Raw genomic sequence first — 18,761 nt, 5'->3', positions numbered from 1 at the left:
TTTTTATACAATTGTTTGCTTCAGCATCTGTAGTCGGACTAGTTTGACTGTTCGTTTTTAAAACAGGAGACGTGTGTGAAACTAACTAATCTTTGGGAGCTAAACTTGAAAATATTCTTGTTTTAAAGAAAATATCTTGGGTTTGAGGACAATTGGATCTTGGGTTTGAGGAAAATTGTTTTCCCGAGCGTTGGTTTTGTGATATTTTTCTAGAAAACCGAAAACCAACCTCTAAGTAGTTGGTTGAGAAATTAGAAAAGCTGGCAAGACTTAGGGGAAATTTGCAATTGGTAGTTTGTATCGCATTCACTGTCCTATGAATCTAGTCTTCCTTCCTTTGAAATCCATTTTGAAATATTTGTTAAAACTGCCATCGATGTTGCCTAAGAGAGCTTCGCTTCCCATCATTTTTGCTACTCTTAAAACTTCAGTTTTTCATTGATTTGATAACACTAGTGAAAGAAATTTGTGTTAAGCATGATAAATTACTTTGGCGACCACAACTTGGAAATTGAGCTAAAGAACAGCACTTATCTACTGGAAGTCCTCTTAATAAAAACTCCATTGCAACAAAGGTTGATTTTCAAAAATCCGGTTTTTGCGCAGTTACTCTTAAATTGCTTTTTTTTGCTTTAAGAAAAATACAATGAAGTTCAACCACTGGACTTTGAAATTTAGATAGTATAGCTGATAGATTTACAACACTGAGCGTATTGTGATATGTGAAATAATGATCTGAGTGTTCTAAGTTTTGCTCCTGCTACAAGACCAGCTATTGCAAATTAATTTTAATGGTACAGTGATGTCAGAATGATGATCCTTCTTCACTAATACTTGGGCAAGAATTTTGTAAATTTTCGAATCTAAAACTTTAACCGATTTTTTGCCTTGCTGCTTGGAGCAGTGCGTTACTAGGCTCTGAGTGTATGAGAATTTTAATATATTTAAACACAAAGTAACGTAGGTGGATGGATCAGGAATGGGCAGCTGAAAACATGTATTGAATGCTTAATTCGTTCAATATCTCGTTAGAAGAGTCAACCGAAATTATAATTTACGAATAGAATAATCTCAAAAGTTCTTTGCAGTTCGTTGGTTGTCTGAACTGATGAACAGGAAAGTACACATTGGGAAATAATTAAAGGGAGTGCCTAACAAAATTTCTAGAAAAATAGAAATTTTGCTGTTTCTGTACATCGGCAACCATGATACAAAATATTTGAACAGTTAGCATAAGATGTTCCTTTATTACATGGACCGGATGAGGAAATTGCTTTTTTGATTCAAGAGATTATTGATTGAGAAGAAAAAGAAACCGCGGAAATTTTTGTGTTCTATGAGAAACTAGTTTTTTTGGTGTAAAGATTTTTTTGGAGTAAAGCGCAATATTTTGCAAATTTTTAAAATATTAATTTTTTATTTGATTTATTTACTAACAAGGCTAGGAAATTTAAAGTTGCAGAGTCGAATCACGCTAAAGCTAGCCTCATTAAATTGTGGCTAGCTACTGAGGAAGCCAACCGCTCGCTGGTCGTTCGAGAGTAATTCGCCCGACGTTAGTCGGTTATGTTTGTCCTTTTTATACAATTGTTTGCTTCAGCATCTGTAGTCGGACTAGTTTGACTGTTCGTTTTTAAAACAGGAGACGTGTGTGAAACTAACTAATCTTTGGGAGCTAAACTTGAAAATATTCTTGTTTTAAAGAAAATATCTTGGGTTTGAGGACAATTGGATCTTGGGTTTGAGGAAAATTGTTTTCCCGAGCGTTGGTTTTGTGATATTTTTCTAGAAAACCGAAAACCAACCTCTAAGTAGTTGGTCGAGAAATTAGAAAAGCTGGCAAGACTTAGGGGAAATTTGCAATTGGTAGTTTGTATCGCATTCACTGTCCTATGAATCTAGTCTTCCTTCCTTTGAAATCCATTTTGAAATATTTGTTAAAACTGCCATCGATGTTGCCTAAGAGAGCTTCGCTTCCCATCATTTTTGCTACTCTTAAAACTTCAGTTTTTCATTGATTTGATAACACTAGTGAAAGAAATTTGTGTTAAGCATGATAAATTACTTTGGCGACCACAACTTGGAAATTGAGCCAAAGAACAGCACTTATCTACTGGAAGTCCTCTTAATAAAAACTCCATTGCAACAAAGGTTGATTTTCAAAAATCCGGTTTTTGCGCAACTACTCTTAAATTGCTTTAAGAAAAATACAATGAAGTTCAACCACTGGACTTTGAAATTTAGATAGTATAGCTGATAGATTTACAACACTGAGCGTATTGTGATATGTGAAATAATGATCTGAGTGTTCTAAGTTTTGCTCCTGCTACAAGACCAGCTATTGCAAATTAATTTTAATGGTACAGTGATGTCAGAATGATGATCCTTCTTCACTAATACTTGGGCAAGAATTTTGTAAATTTTCGAATCTAAAACTTTAACCGATTTTTTGCCTTGCTGCTTGGAGCAGTGCGTTACTAGGCTCTGAGTGTATGAGAATTTTAATATATTTAAACACAAAGTAACGTAGGTGGATGGATCAGGAATGGGCAGCTGAAAACATGTATTGAATGCTTAATTCGTTCAATATCTCGTTAGAAGAGTCAACCGAAATTATAATTTACGAATAGAATAATCTCAAAAGTTCTTTGCAGTTCGTTGGTTGTCTGAACTGATGAACAGGAAAGTACACATTGGGAAATAATTAAAGGGAGTGCCTAACAAAATTTCTAGAAAAATAGAAATTTTGCTGTTTCTGTACATCGGCAACCATGATACAAAATATTTGAACAGTTAGCATAAGATGTTCCTTTATTACATGGACCGGATGAGGAAATTGCTTTTTTGATTCAAGAGATTATTGATTGAGAAGAAAAAGAAACCGCGGAAATTTTTGTGTTCTATGAGAAACTAGTTTTCTTGGTGTAGAGGTTTTTTGGAGTAAAGCCCAATTATTTTTAAAGTATTTTCTGATTTTAACTGCTTCAGTGAGCTGTGATAGCCTTGAGGGAATCAATTGGACCATTATTTAAGGATTATATGAACTGTTCTGGGGATTAACTGTTAAAATTTATAAATTTTATATCTCATGTACCGATAGGTCGGTCACAAAGGTCTTTTACATTTCCGGCAGTTTTTCTATTATGGATTCATTGAAATTAATTGCCACTATGGCCGGTTGCTTGCTACCTTTCGAGAAAGTGGATCTGGCTAAGGTTTGGGAGGCTTACCTTAGGTTTCAAGAAGTGTTTTAAAAATATGTTCGGTTACTGGGAAAAGTTGGTCCTCGAAAAATTGGTTGATTGGATTGTGAGGTTTTGTATAACACCTACTTGCTCGATTTTGGGCGGGCCATTGTCAAAAGGTGGTAAGAGTTTGAATTTCTCAACTGGTTGTTTGTTTCAGATTGGTTGTTTTCAGGTAAATTCTGACCTTAAAAAGATTAGCCCTGGCTCAGAAATTTTGATGAAAAAATAATGCCTGAATGTTGCAGATAAGGGCTTGGCTCCTCTTAAAAACGAGGTTCGGTGCGCATAAAAATTTAGCTTAGTAATGCCTGTGCGTTTTTCCTTACCTAAGCATTGAGACTACTTCTAATGATCACAAAACCTGAAACCCTGAACTCTCTTAAACATTAACTTGGAGATGACAAAACGTGAGCCACAGGGCAGCTCGCATATAATTAATATCGTGGTATGTAATTAGTCAATACAAGATATCGTAGAAACCCGATTTAAAATAAGCAGAAATCCGATTTTGTTTGCGATTCCTTTTAAATTGCTCCAACAACTACCAGCTGCTTAATTTGAATAATTATACCTGGTAGATTTTGAAATCTTATTGCTCAAGGTCATTTATAGAATAACGATTTAGGTTTAGATTGACCAGTGTATAGAACAAAATTTTGTACTAGCACAATTTGTAGCATCCTTGAGAAACTTGCGATTTACAATGCTTTCGAACATCAAGAATCTCGCCTAGTACTTTGTTTGTTTGATGCCACTCCTAAAAAGTGTGGAAAGAAAACAATCATAAAACAAAGTTTGAAATCAGGTCGTTTTGAAAAGTAACAAAAATATTCTGTTGATTGTGAACGCATAGAAGCAGTTCATTTTGTACTCGTTTTGTAGATTTTAATGCCTCGAACTCTTGATTGTTTTTGTATCGACTTGATTGCTATATCAATTTTGAAGCTCGAAAATAAGTGAGCGAATGCGGAGAGCTGCCTTGTGTGAGAAGCGGAAGAAATGCTCCGTGAAAAGTTCTATTCTCGCAAATGTAATATGTTTTGGATTTTCAAATAGATTAACAGATTTTGAAGTAACTCATCTGGCTGAAGTAGTCTGATGGAGCTTGTGGGAAAATAAGAGTATATGGCACTTTGCAATGCAGAACAGGATTTCAATTGAGACAGCTACCTTTAACTCAGTTATTAACTATACTTTTAGTTAGACTGTTTGTTTGGGATTGTTAGTTCGAAGCAACTTGTCCCAATTCCCAAAGTCGGATCTTTTCTGGTTTGCACCCACAGTCTGTTATTTACAAAATAACTACTGCTATAGGTGCTAACTTTTTTTTATAATTCAGCTGATTAAAAGTTAAAATGTTTTTAGGTTTCTTCTTAACGGGTGCTGGATGCTACTTGGAGCGAGCTCTGATCAGGTTTACCGAGGATTTCCTGGCAAGTCGACGTTCGTTTACTCCAATGACAGTTCCACTGCTATTGACACCCAAAGTGATTGAGGGCTGTGGTCAACAGATACATGGGGATAGGGATCAAGTTTTCAGGTAGTCATTATTGTCTGGATTTGATTTTAGAAGAGTTGTAAGCGTACGATATTACACATTATTTGTACACATTTCGCTCTCACCTGATATATGTGAAATCTAGAGAACTATGTTTAGTTTTGGACATTTTTTAATTGCTCTCGAACGATATGTTGGTCTTTTTTATGCAAAATTTTTGCGTCAACAGTTTTGTGCTTATGTTCTAGAACATTTTGTGACTTCTCAGGTGTCTTTTTCAAGCTTTTTCTTATTTGAGTGATTACAATTGCTCTCATTCTGAAATGAAGTTTGTTGCTGAAAAGTGATTGTTAGCGGTTGAGTAAAAACCTGGTTGTAGCCTAGTGACTAACATGTCTGGCTGCTATCCTGGATTTCACGGGTGCGAGCCCCTATCAGGTCTGTGTTTTTTGCACCAATAAAACTTCTTAGCGACACACCCTCTAAATTAAATTGGCCTCTGTCTTTCGTTCGAGAGCAGTTCATCTGACGTTAGTCGGTTTATTTTAGCTGCTGATTGTCTTTTGGTGTGTTCTGTAGACTGGCAAAGCTTATACTGTAGTTGGTAGTTGTTTTAGAAATTGTTTTTCTCAAAAGTTGCTTTAAATTTCTTTGAGTTTTAAAATTTTCAGTTTGATTTCTTCCGCAAAGAATTTTATTAATTCGCATTATTTTTGTGTTAAGGTGCTCTCAGTCTAAGTGTGTAGCAGTTATATTGGTCCGGGGTCTTTAATTGCTCTCCAACGAAGCTTGTAAAAATTATATTAATCCTGTTTGTCTTTTTTTGCGATTTTTCGCTTGACCGATTTTTCGTCTGAACCATATGACTTTCTGCCCCTAAAAACTGGATAAACAGGTAGCGCCCAGCGGAAATTAAGTTTCATTAGATGCCTTCAATTTAGTAGACCTTCAAGTGCTTAGTGTGCCTTCTTAAGTTCCTAAAGTTCTTAAGTTCCTTAATGTGCCTTCCTTCAAGCTACTGGAAGGCCGTAGTTTAAGTTTAAAAGGTCATTTTTAGTTTTTCGTAATTTTTTGAATTTTTGTTGGGCCAGTTTAAAATTGAGACTGGTAAAAGTTGATAAAGTTCTATTGCTAGACATAAGGACTCTTTATGACCATTTTAAGAGCTGTATGTTTTGGTACTCCAAACAAAAACAGGCATATTTAAATTATTTTTCACAATTATCAAATTTTTCAAAAGTTTGTCATTTTTTGAGTTTTTCCGCCCTATATGTCAAGGAACCTCCTCTAGGGTTTGATATTAGGTTACTGCATAGTTTCTAGTGATAATGGATTGTTTTTCAACATTCTAACGTCACGATTTTTGTCATCTTTATTTTCACAAAACGTTTTTTTCGAAATTCTTTGTCATTATTCAGTTTTGGGGCCGCAGGAGCCAGAAAACCTTCTTAAGGGTTTGATAATAATTTTTTGAAAAATTTTTGTTTGCCATGAAATAGTTTTCAACATTTAAATATCACAAACTTTAGCAATTTTTTCACGTTTTTGACATTTTTAGTCATTTTTTAGGTTTCTCCAGTCTCAGGAGCCAGGGAATCTCCTCTAGGGTTTGATAATAAGTTACTGAATGGTTTCTAATTGTAATGGAATGTTTTTAATGATCTTAATATTAAGGACTAAAGCTATTTTTTAAAAAACATTTGCAATTCTTTTCAAATTTTTTGAACCTTTTTGATTTTTTTACGGCACCAGGAGCCAAGGAACCTCCTCCAAGGTTTGATAATAAGCTGTCGCATAGTTTCTAGAGCTAATGGAATTTTTATCAACTTTCAATATCCCGAGTTTTGTTAATTTTTTAATAAAATCTAAATTTTTCTAAGTTTTCGGAAAAATATTTTATTAATGGGTTACTGCATAGTTCATAGATGTAATGGAATGTTTTTATTTGCTCTCAAATGAAATTTATAGCAATTATATCAGTCTTGTTGTTATTCTTATGCGATTTTTCGCTTGACCGATTTTTCGTCTGATCCATTTGACTTTTCGTCCTCAAAAACGGGATAGACAGGTAGCACCCAGCGGGCATTAAGTGCTGTTAGAGCCTTTCAGCTCACTAGTCTCTAAGTATGTTGTTCACAGAAACTGTTTTGGAGACTTATACTTATGGTGTGGAGAGTGGTTCTTAGAGGTTGAATACCCCCGCGCCCAACTCTCTTGCCCCGGTGCACCCCCCCCCTCCCCCCAGAGCACTTCGCCCGACGTTAGTTAGTTGCGTTTTGTAATACGATTATTCGCTTGACAGATTATTTGTCTGAGGCATTGAATTTCCACGGAAAGATCTTTTTCCCGTTTGCTTCTCTTTTACCCAAAACAACGACTAATCTTTATACTCGCTCCACTGAATTCTTCACCAGGTGTAATTTCTATTCAAACAACGTTACAATTTCGGCTGCGCGCGGTTTGGTTTGCTCGCTCAGCAAGGATAAAGAGATCATTTGCACATTTATGCTATCGACATTACAACTTGTAGCGCAGTGGTCTTATCATCTGGACAAAGTGGTTGCGGTGTTTCAACCCCACCAGGAGCGTCGTTTCTTCTTCTTTTTTATTACGTTTTGCTTTTCTTTTTAAATGTCTTCCTTAAGTGTCTTTTTAAGCCATTTCATTGACACCGGTTTTTAATGGATCGATAATTGACGTCTAGTATTGTACCACTCCTGGAACACAATTTATCTACGAGGCTAGCGAAGAACACCATGTAAAAGAATCAGAGCCAGCGAGAGCCCTATCCGTTGCCTGAAGTGGCTCCCAACTTTTATTACAATTAGAAGTTGTCTTCATAACCTTTTAAACAAACATTTTATCTTTGAAGACTTTTTGTAATGGCCCCTACTAAAGTTATTGCACTTCGTTGTACTGAAATTGATAGTAAAAAACTGATATTTATGTTACTTTGAAGACATTACTAAAATTGAAATTCTTCAGAATGACTTTCTGATACAGTCGGTGGTATTTTCTGAATTCTGAAGTGGATGTCATTCCTAATTATGGCACTGAATAAAGGCATTTTAAAAATATCGTCTTCATTGGGTTTCTTCAATACGCACGAGGATGACATTTGATCTGAATGGATTTAACACAAATTTGTTTAATTGCTCTCAAGCAAATTTTTTAGCAGTTATTTGGATCTTGTTCTTAATTTTTACCGCGGTTTTTTGCTTGATCGGTTTTTTTTGCCTGACGATTTTTTTGTCCCCAAAAGCGTGGTAAACAGTTGATAAAGTTGGAGAGTAAAAGTTAATCTCATTTTTTTCACTTTACATTTTACTATTAACTCATTTCGTAACATCATTTCAGCAAGCATATTGCACCAGTGCTACCCCTATCCCCGGAAGAGGCAAGCTACGATAAAAATCGAGCCACCGTCATTGCATTCGCTTGCAATTTGTTTGACTTTAGTTGTTTTAATGTTCCGAATAGGCTCATGTAGTGCAATTTTCATCTGATTAATGTTGTTCAGATTAATTAGTGTTGCTCTCGGTTTTTGAAGCCCTTTCAAAATATTGTTCTGTTCTCCGTGCAAATGTTCAGTGATAAATAAGAATTTTATGATTTATTACGTTGAAAAACGAGCCTTATAACCCCAGTTCTGTCTGTTTGGCGTTATTAAGTTTTCGTCAGATCAACATTCCATCTCTGTTTCAGCTGATATGTTTCATTATTTGTGTTCCTTTTCACAAAAACAAAAGATATCAAATTCAATATGGCATATAAAATTGGTTTTAACCATGCCATGGCCTACCCGTGTTTTATAGTTGAAGGGTTGCATTCACCGTGCAGCTTCCGTTCAGTAGAAAGCGTCCGGTTTTAATTCCGTATTAATTATTTCCTTGCTCAGATGTAAAATATGGTTTCAGTGAATCAAATTGTTTTTTTCTTCAGAATTTTAACAAGCAGCTCAGCAAGTAATAGATCTCCCGTACGCACTTGCACTTGCTAACTCGAATGAATAGGAAACAAGAATTGAATTGTGCGTTAACAAGAATCGATGCCTAACTCAGCTGAAACTACTTCATATAATTAATTGCTCTCAAACTAAGTTTGTAGCAATTATATTAGCTCTGTCGGTCTTTTTTTCTATGCGATTTTTCGCTTGACCGATTTTTCGTCTTACGCTCTTGACTTTTCGTCCTCAAAAACGCTCGAGATAAACAGGTAGCGCCCAGCGGGCATTAAGTGCTCTTAGAGCCTTTCAGCTCTGTTTCAGCTCAAACTGTTTTGGAGACTTATACTTATGGTGTGAAGGGCGGTTCTTAGAGGTTGAAGACACCCCACCCCCACTGTTGACCCCCCCACTATTGCCCCCCACAGGCGCTGTTGCCCCCCCACCCCACTGTTGCTCAAGCCCCACCCCACCCCTTCCTCTCTCCACTTCAGCCCCATGGTGGCTACTGACGAACAACCGATCGCTCAAAAAACGCGCAATTTTGTACTAATTTTCGCAATTTTTTTCAAGCTTTTTGAAAATTGTTGTCAGTTTCTGAGTTCTTTTAGCCCTGAGTGTCAAGGAACCTCCTCTAGGGTTTTATAATAGATTACTGCATTGTTTCTCATGGTGATGCAATTGTTTCAACAATTTTAACATCACAAATTTTAGCATTTGACAAAATGTGCAATTTTTTTCTATTTTCATTCATTTTTCCTTATTCACGTCTTTCCGGACGCAAGGGGCAGAAAACCTCCTTAAGATTTGGATAATAAGTTACTGAAAACATTTTATTTGCCATGTAGTAGCTTTCAATTTTTTAATGACAAATTTAAGCAATTTTTTTTTTATAAAACTTCCATTTTTTCATGTTTTTTTTGAATTTTGTCTTTATAAAGTTTTCCTGGTCTCAAGAGCCAGCTTACCTCCTCCAGTGTTTGGTAATAGGTTACTGCATTACTTCTAGTGGTAATAAAATGGTATTCAGCGTTTTAACATCACGAAATGTTTTTAATGAAACTTGCATTTTTTTCAAATTTATAAAATTTATTGTTATTGTCTAAGTTTTCCGAGACGCAGGAGCCAGGATGTCTCCTATAGCATTTGATAATAGGGTTGTTAAAAAATTTTATTGGCCATGGAATGGTTTTCATCATTTTATTATTACAAATTTTTGCAAAATTTTGATAAAACTTGCATTTTTTTTTCAATTTTTTTTGAAATTTTTCAGTTTTTAGGTTTCTCCAACCTGAAAGGCCAACGAACCTCATGCAGGGTTTGATAATAGGTTACTGCATAGCATCTAGTGGAAATAGAAGGGTTTTCAACATTTTAACTTCACGAATTTTAGCAATTTTTTTGACAAAATCTGTAATTTTTTCAAGTTTTTTTAAAATTTGTTAGTTTTTAGGTTTCTCCAACCTGAAGGGCCAGCGAACCTCCTCGAGCGTTTGATTTTTACTACATAGCTTCTAGATGTAATTGAATGTTTTTCAAGATTTTAATATTAACAATTCTTAAAAATATTTGCAATTTTTTCAAGTTTTTTGAATCTTTGTCATTTTTCCAGCACCAGCGTCCTAGTTCTCCTCCAAGGTTTGATGATAGGCTGTTGCATAGTTTCTAGAGTTAATGGAATGATTATCAATATTTTATTGACTCCAGTTTTAACAATTTTCTAGCAATTTATTTTTTGTCAAATTTTCGAAAATTATTATGTTCCCAGTTTATGGATCTTATTGCCAGTGAAACTATTTAAAGCTTGAAATAGGGATACTGGATTGTCTCCTGAGACAATGAAATCGTTTTGAAGATTTTAATATATTGGATATCAGCGATTTTCAAAATTTTTGAATATTTTTGTCCGTCTACGATCATTACTGGCCAACGAAGCTTTTCAAGTCAAGCAGATGTGTTAATTGACATAAAACCAGAGAAAAAATAGTTTTGAACATTTTCACTGCAAAATCTGGAAGCTTTTATAAAATTTTGCAATATTTTGCAGTTTTTTAAAAAATCAGTTTTTTGTTTGATTTATTTACTAAAAAGGCTAGAAAACTAAAAGATGCAGAGTCGAATCAAGCTAAAGCTAGCCTCACTAAACTGTGGCTAGCTACTTACAAAGCCAACCGCTCGCCGGTAGTTTGAGAGCAATTCGCCCGACGTTTGTCGGTTTTTTTATTTGTGGCTTCGAACTGATTCGATGGGTCAAGGTGTCGAGACAGCCCTTACAAGTTTTTTCTTACAGATTTTTCATCTATTTCGAGACCCAAATTGTGCATCGAGTTTACTCGATTGAAGTTAAAACGCCAACTGGCGTTTGAATAATTGTCAGTCTGATTGGCTTGAGACTTTTTGTGTTCAGATTGAGTGACGACTTCAAGTATATGGGCGAGCCTCTCTTCTTGGCTGGCACTTCAGAGCATTCCCTGGTGGCCTACACAATGAAAGCCATCATTCCTAAAAATCTTCTCCCATTGAGACTGACAGCTACTTCTCCTTGCTTCAGAGCTGAACTCACTCAGGGCAGGAAATCAAGGGGGATATTCAGGGTGCCGCAATTCAACAAGGTTCTGCGTGATGCAACAATTTTTCCCCTGTCATTTCATTGCTTAATTGCAGTCGATTGACTGATTTAAGATCAGTGTGCTTGAAGTATTCGACAGTATTTGTTCGCGCTAATATGTGCAAACTTTGCACGGACTGAAGCCGATTATATTACAAAAGATTGCAAGAAGTTGTAATTGAAAAGATAAATGAAGGAAATGTGTAATTTATCTTACGTGAAGGAAGTAGTTACGTACGATATTGTTAAGCTTAAACAGCCGTTGAGAACTTTGTCAGAGCCAATTTTTATGCGTAACAATTAAGTCAGCATTTCATATTTTTAGGGGAAACAAAAATTTCCAGGTGAAGGAAATGCATTTTCAGCTCTCTAACCGATCTTGTGCTTTTTTGAAAGCTACGAAGCTTTAAACCGTTTGAGGTAAAGATAAATGCTAGTGAATCATAACAGGATTCAGCTGTAAAAGTTCCGTAACTTTTCACATTGGCTCTCAATTTAATTGCTGCTCAATTTTTCATCGATCTTGATTTTTTAGGAAGAAATTTAAATATCTATTATATACAGGATGCATAAATATTGATTAAAGAAGACTCGAAATCTACAAATAGAAAGAACGAACAAATAATAGTCTGCGGCTTTTTTTAATCAGTTTGTTTGTTGGTTATAAAAAAATTCACCTGAGCAGTAAATTATTAGAGAACTTAAGATGTGTAAAAGAGCAATGAATAGCGAGTAAATACAAATATAACAATAAGCAATAACTTAACACATAGAATAATGAAAGAGTTTCAAACGTCAACGCCTAACTATATAAGTAACTCTCCCTGTATTTGTTCCCATTAATTTTGCGAAGCCACACTGCTGTACGGCCAATTTTTTCCTTACATTTTCAAAGATGCCCTTTACAGCGAAAAGGGAATAGGGGTCAGCCTATTCGTAGATAGAAAAAAATGCGCATATAATTCACAATTTTGAATAGCTAAATTCAGTTGGCGGCTGTTTACTAATGGAACAAAAGGCGCGGTGAAATTCATATCTGGTTTGCAATGTTTTTTATATTCCTTGAAGTAAAGTTGTTCAAAACGTTGGCTCCTTTCTGGAAATGCTGGCTTTGCTTGTTAATTGCTCTCAAACGAAGTTTGTAGCAATTATATTAGTCCTGTCGGTCTTTTAGCAGTTATTTGGATCTTGTTCTTAATTTTTACCGCGGTTTTTTGCTTGATCGGTTTTTTTTGCCTGACGATTTTTTTGTCCCCAAAAGCGTGGTAAACAGTTGATAAAGCAGGAGAGTAAAAGTTAGTCTCATTTTTTTTCACTTTACATTTTACTCTTAACTCATTTCGTAACATCATTTCAGCAAGCATATTGCACCAGTGCTACCCCTATCCCCGGAAGAGGCAAGCTACGATAAAAATCGAGCCACCGTCATTGCATTCGCTTGCAATTTGTTTGACTTTAGTTGTTTTAATGTTCTGAATAGGCTCATGTATTGCAATTTTCATCTGATTAATGTTGTTCAGATTAATTTGTGTTGCTCTCGGTTTTTGAAGCCCTTTCAAAAATATTGTTCTGTTCTCCGTGCCAATGTTCAGTGATAAATAAGAATTTTATGATTTATTACGTTGAAAAACGAGCCTTATAACCCCAGTTCTGTCTGTTTGGCGTTATTAAGTTTTCGTCAGATCAACATTCCATCTCTGTTTCAGCTGATATGTTTCATTATTTGTGTTCCTTTTCACAAAAACAAAAGATATCAAATTCAATATGGCATATAAAATTGGTTTTAACCATGCCATGGCTTACCCGTGTTTTATAGTTGAAGGGTTGCATTCACCGTACAGCTTCCGTTCAGTAGAAAGCGTCCGGTTTTAATTCCGTATTAATTATTTCCTTGCTCAGATGTAAAATATGGTTTCAGTGAATCAAATGGTTTTTTCTTCAGAATTTTAACAAGCAGCTCAGCAAGTAATAGATCTCCCGTACGCACTTGCTAACTCGAATGAATAGGAAACAAGAATTGAATTGTGCGTTAACAAGAATCGATGCCTAACTCAGCTGAAACTACTTCATATAAATAATTGCTCTCAAACTAAGTTTGTAGCAATTATATTAGTCCTGTCGGTCTTTTTTTCTATGCGATTTTTCGCTTGACCGATTTTTCGTCTGACGATTTTGACTTTTCGTCCTCAAAAACCCGATAAACTGGTAGCGCCCAGCGGGCGTTAAGTGCTTTTAGAGCCTTTCAGCTCTGTTTCAGTTCAAACTGTTTTGGAGAACACTTTTCTTAGAGGTTGAAGACACCCCACTGTTGACCCCCCCTATTGCCCCACCCCACACCGCGCTGTTGCCACCCCCACCCCAGTGTTGCCCGCCCCCCAATCTTTCCCCCTTCCCCTCCGTGGCTAGCTACTGACGAACCACCGCTTGCTAAAAACGCAAATTTATACTTTTTTTGCAATTTTTTTCAAGCTTTTTTAATTTTTTTTGACATTTCTGATTTTTCTCAGCCTTAAATGTCATGGAACCTCCTCTAGGGTTTGATAATAGGTTATTGCATTGTTTCTAGTGGTAATGGAATGGTTTCAACTTTTTAACATCACAAATTTTAGCAATTTTATGACAAAACTTGCAATTTTTTCAATTTTTTGGACATTTTTTTTCCTTTTTCAGGTCTTTCCAAACAAGGGGCCAGAAAACATCCTAAGGGGGTTGATAATAAGTTACTGACAAATTTTTAATGGCCATGGAATAGTTTGTCAACTTTTTAATGTCACAAATTTTAGCAATTTTTTGATAAAACTTGCTTTTTTTTGTAATTTTTTAGTTTTTAGATTTTACCTCCTCTAGGGTTTGAAAATAGGTTACTGAATAATGTTATTTTAAATGGAATGTCTTGCAAGATTTTAATATCACGAATTTAAGCAATTTTTTGAAAAATTCGCAATTTTTCAGGTTTGTGATTTTTTTCCGGCAACGGAGGCCCTCGAACCTCCTCCAAAATTTGAAAATAAGCTGCTGCATAGTTTCTAGTGTTAATGGGATGGTGATCAACATTTTTTGGCTCAAGTTTTTGTAATTTTTGGATAAAATTTAAGCTTTTCAAATTTTTGGGAAAATTTGTACGTTCCAAGTGTTTGGATCTTTATGAGACTGTGAAACAGTTTCTGGCTTGAAACAAGGATAAGACCGGATAGTCTCTTGAGACAATGAATTGGTTCTTAAGATATTAACGTCTTGCGTAATGTCATCATCATCTTTGCGTAATATCATCATCTCTGATCCTCATTATCAATGAGTTATAGTTGAAATGTTTTTTTTTTATCATAACTCATCTAACAGGCACTTTTTAGGAAACCATTGTTAATTGCTCTCAAAGGCAATTTGTAGCAGATTATTAACCCTGTTTGTCTTGTATGCAATTTTTCGCTTGGCCGATTTTTCGTTTGACTCTTATGACTTTCGCTTTCAGAAACGGGATAAAGATAAAGTGCCCCGAGGTCACTAAACCGTGGCTAGCTGTTGACGAAGCCAACCGCTCGCCGGTCGTTTGAGAGCAATTCCCCGGACGTTAGTCGGTTATGTTTTACTTTGTTTTCGTTCAAATTTGTTTTCACGATAAAAATGCGTTGTTGAGGATGATGTGTGTTTCTTTTTCAAAAACTTGGGTAAATTTAATCGCTACCTGCACAGCAAATGATTTTGCCTAAAATTGTAAGACAGGTCCGAATGCTTTTTAGGCTTAAAATTTGATGTCATGATATTGTCATAGAAGACAAGCGACATTGCAAATTTGGGGTTTATTTTTTTGAAAAAAAACTTCAACAATTGATCTTGTTCTATGGTGGAAAATGCCTAGGTGGAAATGGTTGGGCTAACTTTGGATGCCAGATCCAACGAGAAACTGTTCGACGAGTTTGTGACTATTCAGAAGGAACTGTTCTCTTCAATAGGAATTCCTTTCAGAGTTGTGGAGATACCAGCTGACGATCTAGGTTGGTTTTTAAGTTTTTTTCAGAAATTGGTTTTTAACTATGATCATTGAATTGAAGTCAAAGAAAAACTGGAAATGACAATTTTTGACGAAATCAATTATGAGAGATTCAATTAATGGAAGAAATTTTTGGTTTTGTTTGTAACATTTATCCTGAAAGTAGAAATCAGAAAAATGCCGGTTTATGCGCTCTATGTGGAAAACTTAGCCGAAAATATAGCTTTCTCGTGAAAGATTATTGCTGCAACTCTTGTTTTTATAATTGAAACCAAAACATGCTTCAACAAGCTGGATATATTTTTAGCAGTTGTTATTCACACTATACCTTGTGAAAGCATCGGAACAAATATTTAACTTGATTGCAATATTTGGCGCTTAACTCGTCATTAGCTTAGTTCGGATGATCCAATATTACTCGGTAACTGTTGCAGGAGCTTCAGCTTTCCGGAAGGTTGATATGGAAGCATTTTTGCCAGGCAGAGGGGAGTGGGGAGAGATCTCCTCGTGTTCAAACTGCACAGACTACCAGTCGCAAAGACTCCACATCAAAACATCTGAAGGTCAGTGTAGAGTGTAGATTTAGTTCAATGTCAGAATAGATCCAGTTTCGAGGCCAGTATAGATTAGACATGCTAGTAAAGGACTTAAGGTAGTTTTGTAAGGGTATTGGAAGGCCACATAGCCTGTGACAGTCACCTACTAAAAAGTGTACTACAAAGTATATAAATTACGTAATGCATCGTCTTTCGAATCTAATAAGTATTTCCAATTTTGGGTTTTAATTAAAGTCCAAAAACAGCAAGTAGGTTTAAGTTCGTTCCATTGAAGTATAAAGTAATGCGAATTTCAGTTACTTTCTACGTCGCGAATCCATTAAACGCCCTTGACTGCTTTTTCGCAAATTGAAGGCTTTGGAAATAGTCATCAAATTGAATACTGGCTATGAAATCAAAAACTGCAGGCTATCGAGGCCGGTCAACTGGTAGCACAGTGAGAAAGCATTATAATGTCAGGAGCTGAGAATATTTAGCAGCAAGGTAGCTCGATTCAAGTCAACGGAGATTCAAAGATGCCAATTCACGAACATCTGTCAAATCAGGGGCACATAGTATAGCCGTGTTAAGTATAAATAAAACTAACTAGCCGCATACAGAGAGAAAATTGTACGGTATTAGTTAGGGTCAGTATAGATTAGTGGAAGGGTGGTAAAAAATTATTTAATTGTATGCTGTGTAAATGATGGAGCCATCTATTAAGACAGTCTATATTTGAATAGGAGAAATTGGAAAAAAAGATGTAGGGACGCAATTAGAAGATTTGAACGAAGAGAGTAAAATTTCACCTGGAGGTTTTAATTATAAAGTTTACCACCTCGTGTAAAATGGCAATTGTCCCCCAACCTACTCGCCAATGTTTTTTATCAGTTTGAATTCCAGGGATTTCAACTTTTTTTAATTGCTCTTGAACGTAGTTCATAGCAATTATTGTAAACGTGTGTGTCTTTTTTATGCAAAATTTTCGCTTGACAATTTTGACTTTTCGAGTGACTTTTACGCCCTTGACTTTTTCCATTTCGCGTGATCTAAAATTTCCTCTCAATCACAATTTCAAGCAGCTGAACTCAATTGGCGGCAATTTAATGCTAGAAGTCAAATGAAAATTGCGCCGAAACTGGTGTCATTTTTTACTTTAAATCTTTATAGTGGTATATGTTAACCTCTAATGTGGTTATTTGAAGCCCACTATAGAACTTCTTAGTCCCATTTAGTCTCCCCCTCCCTCCTCCCCCCTCCCCCCCCCCCCGACTGAAGCAGGCTGCAATTGATTAGAGCTCCCACTAGTCGTTCAAGAGCAATTCTTCCGACGTTTAGTCGGTTATGTTTCATGTTGAAATTTTGGTCACATGTGACTTACCTCTCTCAAAAACAACTTCCTCACTCTGAAATTGATTTTTCGTTACTTAAATGCAAAGAGATTAGGTCCAGTCTAAAGGGTATTTCATAACATTTAATAGAAGCAGCAATAAGTTAAACAGATTCTGAATCAAATATAACATCTCAGCATATGAAAAAAGAAGAGAAGTTACTCGTTTTCAACTCTTCTTTTTAATCATTTTTGAGACTGCTGAGCTACGAAGCTATTGCGGCTAATTTCTGTCAATCTGCAAGCTATAATAAATTATTAGAGGGGTGGTAATAATCTAGTTGATATAGTTGATGGTCACGTGTTGTTATTCGACGGCAAGTATTGCTCCAATTCGAGAAATTTCAGCATTTTTGAAAGCCACATTGACAGAACTCGTATATTGGCCAAATTAAGAATACATTTTTCATTTGGCGTCAGGTAGCAATGTTGGAAATATTAGTGACTCATTTATTTTTCTCTTAGTTTGCTACTTTTTTTGTTTTTGATATTTGCCCTTATCGTCTCAGCGGGCTGTTATAGCGAGCTTTTTTATTGCGAACAAAATGTTGTTTCGCCCTACATGAGTTTACCGCCTGTCCAACGTTTTATGAATTTTTTTAAATTCTCTCAGCTAGTTTCTTTCTTCTCTAATTCTGGTCAAAGTGCGTTTAAAAAGCAGTTGGTCAGCAAAACAATTGAGAATCAACAGAGTAAGCATTGTAAAGCAAAGTCAAAATAGAGAAGGATAAATCCATAAAGCTGAATTTTGGGTTCACGCTACTTGAATTTTGTTGTTGAAAGCCTTGTTTTCGTTACCATCTTTGTTGAACGTTTTTTAGTAATAGCAGTTATACAGCAGTTGGTCAGCAAAACAATCGAGAATCAACAGCTTAAGAATTTCAAAACAAAATCAAAGTAGAAAAGGATAAACCCTTACAGCCCAATTTTGGATTCACGCTACCTGAGTTTTGTTGTCTTGAGTCTGGTTTTCGTTACCATCTTTGTTGAACGTTTTTTCATTAATTGCCGCAAAGCGATAGCTGTGGCTCTTATTGGCTTTCGCGGTTTTTTATTTAGTCAAGGTTTTTGTTACTATACGACGTCAGATTCACTTGAACTCTGCTTTTTCTTCATTCGTTTATGAAATTTTAACTGAATTGCGTGCGTTACGTCAATTTTTACTCTTAGTGGAGAGAGTTTTTGTTCGCGTGTTTGGTTACACGTGACATATACTTGATGCAAAAATGACTTCATCATTCTAAAATTGGCTTCTCTTTACTTTGAATTAAAGTAAAGAGAAGCCAATTTTAGAATGATGAAGTCAAACACGCGTCAAAGAAATAAGGTCAAGTGAGTGCGTGTCACTAATTGAAGGGTATTTCAGGATAATTAATAGAAGCAGCATTAAGTAAAACAGATTCGTAATCAAATTATAATATGTCAGCTTTTTAGAAAAGAGGTTCCTGTTTTGGACTGGTTTTTAATAATCTTTCTGAGACTGCAGATCTACGGAGCTCGTGCGACTTTTTTTCTGTCAATTTTCAAGCTGTAGTAGTTTAATGGAGGGG

General features: G+C 35.7%; 1 protein-coding gene across 1 annotated transcript in view; it reads left to right on the top strand.

Annotated features, from left to right (window-relative positions):
• LOC142344683 (serine--tRNA ligase-like) overlaps positions 1-18,761 on the top strand; it is a 47,945-nt gene that overhangs the window by 27,597 nt on the left and 1,587 nt on the right. The window contains exons 2-5 of the mRNA XM_075396521.1: positions 4,614-4,788; positions 11,097-11,301; positions 15,154-15,289; positions 15,720-15,848. Of these exons, the coding sequence (XP_075252636.1) occupies positions 4,614-4,788; positions 11,097-11,301; positions 15,154-15,289; positions 15,720-15,848 (645 nt within the window). The remainder of the gene's footprint in view (positions 1-4,613; positions 4,789-11,096; positions 11,302-15,153; positions 15,290-15,719; positions 15,849-18,761) is intronic.

This window comes from Convolutriloba macropyga, chromosome 8, assembly GCF_964194025.1.
Source record: "Convolutriloba macropyga chromosome 8, txConMacr16.3, whole genome shotgun sequence".
NCBI lineage: Eukaryota > Metazoa > Xenacoelomorpha > Acoela > Convolutidae > Convolutriloba > Convolutriloba macropyga.
The sequence above is the reverse complement of the archived record's forward strand: the minus strand, read 5'-3'. Positions and strand labels throughout refer to the sequence as shown.